General features: G+C 48.9%; 1 protein-coding gene across 1 annotated transcript in view; it reads right to left on the bottom strand.

Annotated features, from left to right (window-relative positions):
- The window catches only part of LOC102825719, a 56,227-nt gene extending 52,919 nt beyond the window's left edge, over positions 1-3,308 (bottom strand). Inside the window, exon 1 of the mRNA XM_006876267.1 lies at positions 3,152-3,308. Coding sequence (XP_006876329.1) covers positions 3,152-3,308 — 157 coding nt within the window. The remainder of the gene's footprint in view (positions 1-3,151) is intronic.
- Between the last annotated feature and the right edge of the window lie 997 nt (positions 3,309-4,305).

Raw genomic sequence — 4,305 nt, 5'->3', positions numbered from 1 at the left:
CCTCTATCTCGTTTTATCTCTATCCCTCTCTCTCTCTCTCTGTCTGTTTCTGTGTGTGTGTTCCCATCTCTCCCTCTATCTCGTTTTATCTCTATTCCTCTCTCTCTCTCTCTCTCTCTGTTTCTGTGTGTGTGTTCCCATCTCTCCCTCTTTCTATTTCTTCTCTATCTCTCTCTCTGTTTCTTTCTTTTTCTGTCTTTCCCTATTTATCATTTTTTAAAAAACAAAACTCTCCACTTTGTCCCAGCTACTGGGGTCATGGTCCCATGAACGAGACAATCTTAAATTGGTTTCCTGGGTCTCTTTCTCCCAGCAGCCACCAGTCCAGTATGTACCTTCATCCTCACACAGCTGTCCATCTACCTTCTGTCTGTCTGTCTCTCTGAGGGTTTCAAGTTTCCCTCTCCTATCTAACAAGGGAGCCCCCTCAGAGGCTCAAACTGTTAAGCACTAGACCATAAGGGGGCTTCTAAAAGATCACAGAAATGCCAGTAAGACATCATGGAATTCTTTCAATGAATGTTTGAAGCCCCCTTGTACGAACTAAAAGGGGGCCAGCTTTGACTCTACCCAGAGGCACTTTGGGAAAAACATCTGGCCGTTGGGTTACAAAACACCATCCACTGAAAACTCCGTGGGGCACATTTCTGCTCGGACACACGCTGGGTGGTCGGCACTTGGGGTCTCTTCCACAGTAACTAGTGATGGCAAAATACACATAACGTAAAATCGACCCATTTCTAGTCTTTTTAAAGTGAATTATTCCATCGCACTTAGCATATTTACAACATTGAGAAAAAACCACCTCTGCTAGTCTCGGCACATTCTCAACATCCCCAAAGGAAAACCTCACGCCAGTTACAATTCTGTCTCCATCAGCCTCACGCAACCCCGGGTACCCACTAACACACTTTGTGTCTTTGTGTACTTGCCTAATCTACGCATTTCATATAAGCAGAATCCTACACTAGCCTGAGTTTTTCATTCAGTATTTTGGACGTGGCCAGTCCCTGGAGATGGACAGCATGGTTAGTAAAGGGGAGGGTCAGTGAAAAAGAGGAAAAGCCCGTCCCCTCCCAGTGAGATGACCTGACATAGTTGGCAGTAGCCACTAGGGGCAGACATGGAAACATTTGTGATGTTGGTGCTGGACTGGACAGTGTTTTAGTGTGCTGTACATAAGGTTGCTGTGAGTCAGAACCAACCCACCAACAAGTCAATATCCTTTAACCTAGAAGAGGAATTTGAGTGGCTACCTTTACTAGGAGTCCTGGTGTGGCATTGTGGGTTAATGCACTGGACTGCAAAGTTGTTTGAACCACAACGCCAGCGGTTCAAGCTCACCAGTCGACGGCACTAAACAACAACACCACCTTTAATAGGTAAGGTGCTCTGGTAGCGTGGTGGTTACAAATCCGGCTTCCAATCTCAAGTTCAGCAGTTCAAAACTACCCGAAGTTCCGCTGGAGAAAGATGAGGTTTTCTGCTCCCGTAAAGATTTATAGACTTGGAAACCATATGCTATGCATGAGTTAGAACCAACTCCACCACATACCACCACCACCAAAGATTTACAGCCTCGGAAACCCTATACAGGGTTGCTATGAGTCAGAACCGACTCCACAGCACATAGCCACCACCACCTCTGATTAGGAAGTCCTGGTGTGGCACTGTACCACTAACCACAAAGTTGGCGGTTCAAAGCCCCCAACCGCTCCTTGGAAACCCTGTACACGGTTGCTATGATTCAGAACCGATTCGACTCGACGGCACTTAACAACAATCTCTAATAGAGACTGGAGGAAGATAAGGATTCCTGCTCCCATAAAGATGTACATCTCAGAGTGTCGTTATGAGTCAGAACTGACTCCACGGCACAGAACCACCATCACCACCATCACCACCTTTGACAGAGGGAACATTGAGGAGCGATAAGCTGAGGAGTCCCTGGGTTGTGCATACAGTTCAGCTGATGCTCGAAAGGTGGGAGGTTCAAGTCCACATTCATGTACCTTGGAAGAAAGTCCTGGCAAACTATTTACGAAAAATCAGGCACCGAAAACTCTGTGGAGCACAGCTCTTCTGTGGCACAAGTAGGGGCACCCTGAGTCAAAGGTGATCCAAAGGCAACTGGCTTTACTGAATGGGTGCGCACAGGTGTCTGTTTGTCCTCTACCTCCTCCGTCTTCGCTCTGCACGTTTCTTCCTCTGTGTCTCTCTTATCTCTCTCTGTCCTCTCTCTCTTTCTCTGTATCTCTCTCTTTCCCTCTTGCTTTCTGTCTCTGTTTTTCTCTATTTCTCTGTTTCTCTCTTTTATGTGTATCTCTGAGTTATGGTGTTGGAGGAGAATATTGAAAGTGCCATGGGGCTGCCAACAGAACCAACAGATCTGTGTTGGGAAAAGTGCAGCCAGAGTGCTTCTTGGAGGCCAGGATGGCCAAAATTCGTCTCTGATACTTCAGACATATTGTCAGGAGGGACCAGTCGCTGGAGAAGGATATCATGTTTGGTAAGGTGGAGGGTCAGAGAAAAAGAGGAAGATCCCCAGCGAGATGGATTGGCCAAGTGGCAGCATCAGTGGGTTCAAGTGTGGCAGCGATAGGAGGTTGGCTCAGGATCGGGCAGTGTTTAGTTCTGCTGTGCATAAGGTCGCTATGAGTCGGTACCAACTCGATGGCACCTATCAACAACAACTGTCTTTCTCTGTCTCTGTTTGTCCATGTGTCTCTGTCTCTCTTATCTCTTTTATTTCCTATATATTCCTCTGTCTCTCTCTCCCCTCTGTGCCGCTGTTGTCTCTCTGTCTCTCTCTGTCTCTGTGTCTCTGGTCTATGTCTCCTCTGCCTATCTCTGTCTCTGTCTCTCACCCTTTTAAAACAAATCCCTCTGACTTATCCCAGGTGCTGGGGTTCAGGTGAGGCACTGGGGTTGAGGTACAGTATTAGGGTTCAGGTGAGGCACTGGGGTTGAGGTACAGTATTAGGGTTCAGGTGAGGCACTGGGGTTGAGGTACAGTATTAGGGTTCAGGTGAGGCACTGGGTCACAGGTGCAGTATTAGGATTCAGGTACAGTATTAGGGTTCAGGTGAGGCACTGGGTCACAGGTGCAATACTAGGATTCAGGTTCAGTATTAGAGTCTAAGTGCGGCACTGGCTGATGTCTTGCACAACACAGGTGGCCCCTGGCTCGTTTCCCGGCAGGCTGGCTCTGCATAGAAAGGTGTGCTTATTGGGGGCTCCCCGAAGCCGCTTGTGACCGTTTCCCGGTCCCCAGACAGCTTGCGTGTTCTGCTCAGATCATTCGGCATGAACGTGGGGGTACCGCCCGCGCACTGAAAACCTCAATGTGAAAACAAGAAGCGGGCTCCTCCCCTTCTGCAGGGCCCTTCCTGTGCCTGGACACACCTGCGTTGGTTGTGGCCCCCGCTGAGAAAGAGATGCTGAAACCCAATATAGAGACCGACCCAGTAGGTCCTGCAAGACCCGAGATCAAAGTCTCCCCAAGAGAACCAGACAGCAGTATGCAAATCAAGCTAGTAGATTTCGCAATGGAGGGAAACCAACATCTGAGGCTGATGGGGACGTAAGGGGCTTGTCGTTGATGTTAGACCTCTACCCAATGCATCAGCCAGATCCGTGCCTGTCCCACCAGCTGATCACTGCCCCATCGTCTCTCTGAAGTCTGCAGAACACAGTGTTTACAGACATCAAAGCGCCCCGAGAACCATAGATCTGTGAACACAGCAACTTGGACCCTGAAGGCTGGGGCGTGAGGGATGGAGGCTGCAGAAAGGAAGCCGGTACCCATCTCAGAAATGAACAGAAGGTCACAGAGATGACCAAGCCGTCTTCACATCCTCAGGTGTGGTTTTGTCATTTCTAGACTTCAGGCTTTCTGCCGAGTGTGTACGGTGGTATCTCGCGGTGATTTTAACCTGCTCTTCCCCAAGGACACACAAATGGAGTCCGGGTGGTGCTGCGGGTCAGGCGTTGGACTGCTAACTGCAAAGTCAGTCCTTCCAACCCCCCAGTTGCTCCGAGAGAGAAAGATGAAACTGTCTGTTCCCGTAAAGAAGAATTCGTCTCAGAGGTCCTAATAGGGTTGCTATGCGTCAGACTTGACTTGTTGGCAGATGGGTTTGGTTTGAGTTTTAATCTTTACAGTAGGTGATGGGGGTGAAGTGCTAGATTGTTAACTGAAAGGTCAGTGGTTCGAACCCACCAGTCACTCCCTGGGAGAGCAGCTCTCTCCCGTGTCCTGTAAGGTCACTGTGAGTCCAAATGGACTGGACAACAATGGATTTG

The sequence above is a fragment of the Chrysochloris asiatica genome, unplaced genomic scaffold, assembly GCF_000296735.1.
Source record: "Chrysochloris asiatica unplaced genomic scaffold, ChrAsi1.0 scaffold00372, whole genome shotgun sequence".
Lineage (NCBI taxonomy): Eukaryota > Metazoa > Chordata > Mammalia > Afrosoricida > Chrysochloridae > Chrysochloris > Chrysochloris asiatica.
The sequence above is the reverse complement of the archived record's forward strand: the minus strand, read 5'-3'. Positions and strand labels throughout refer to the sequence as shown.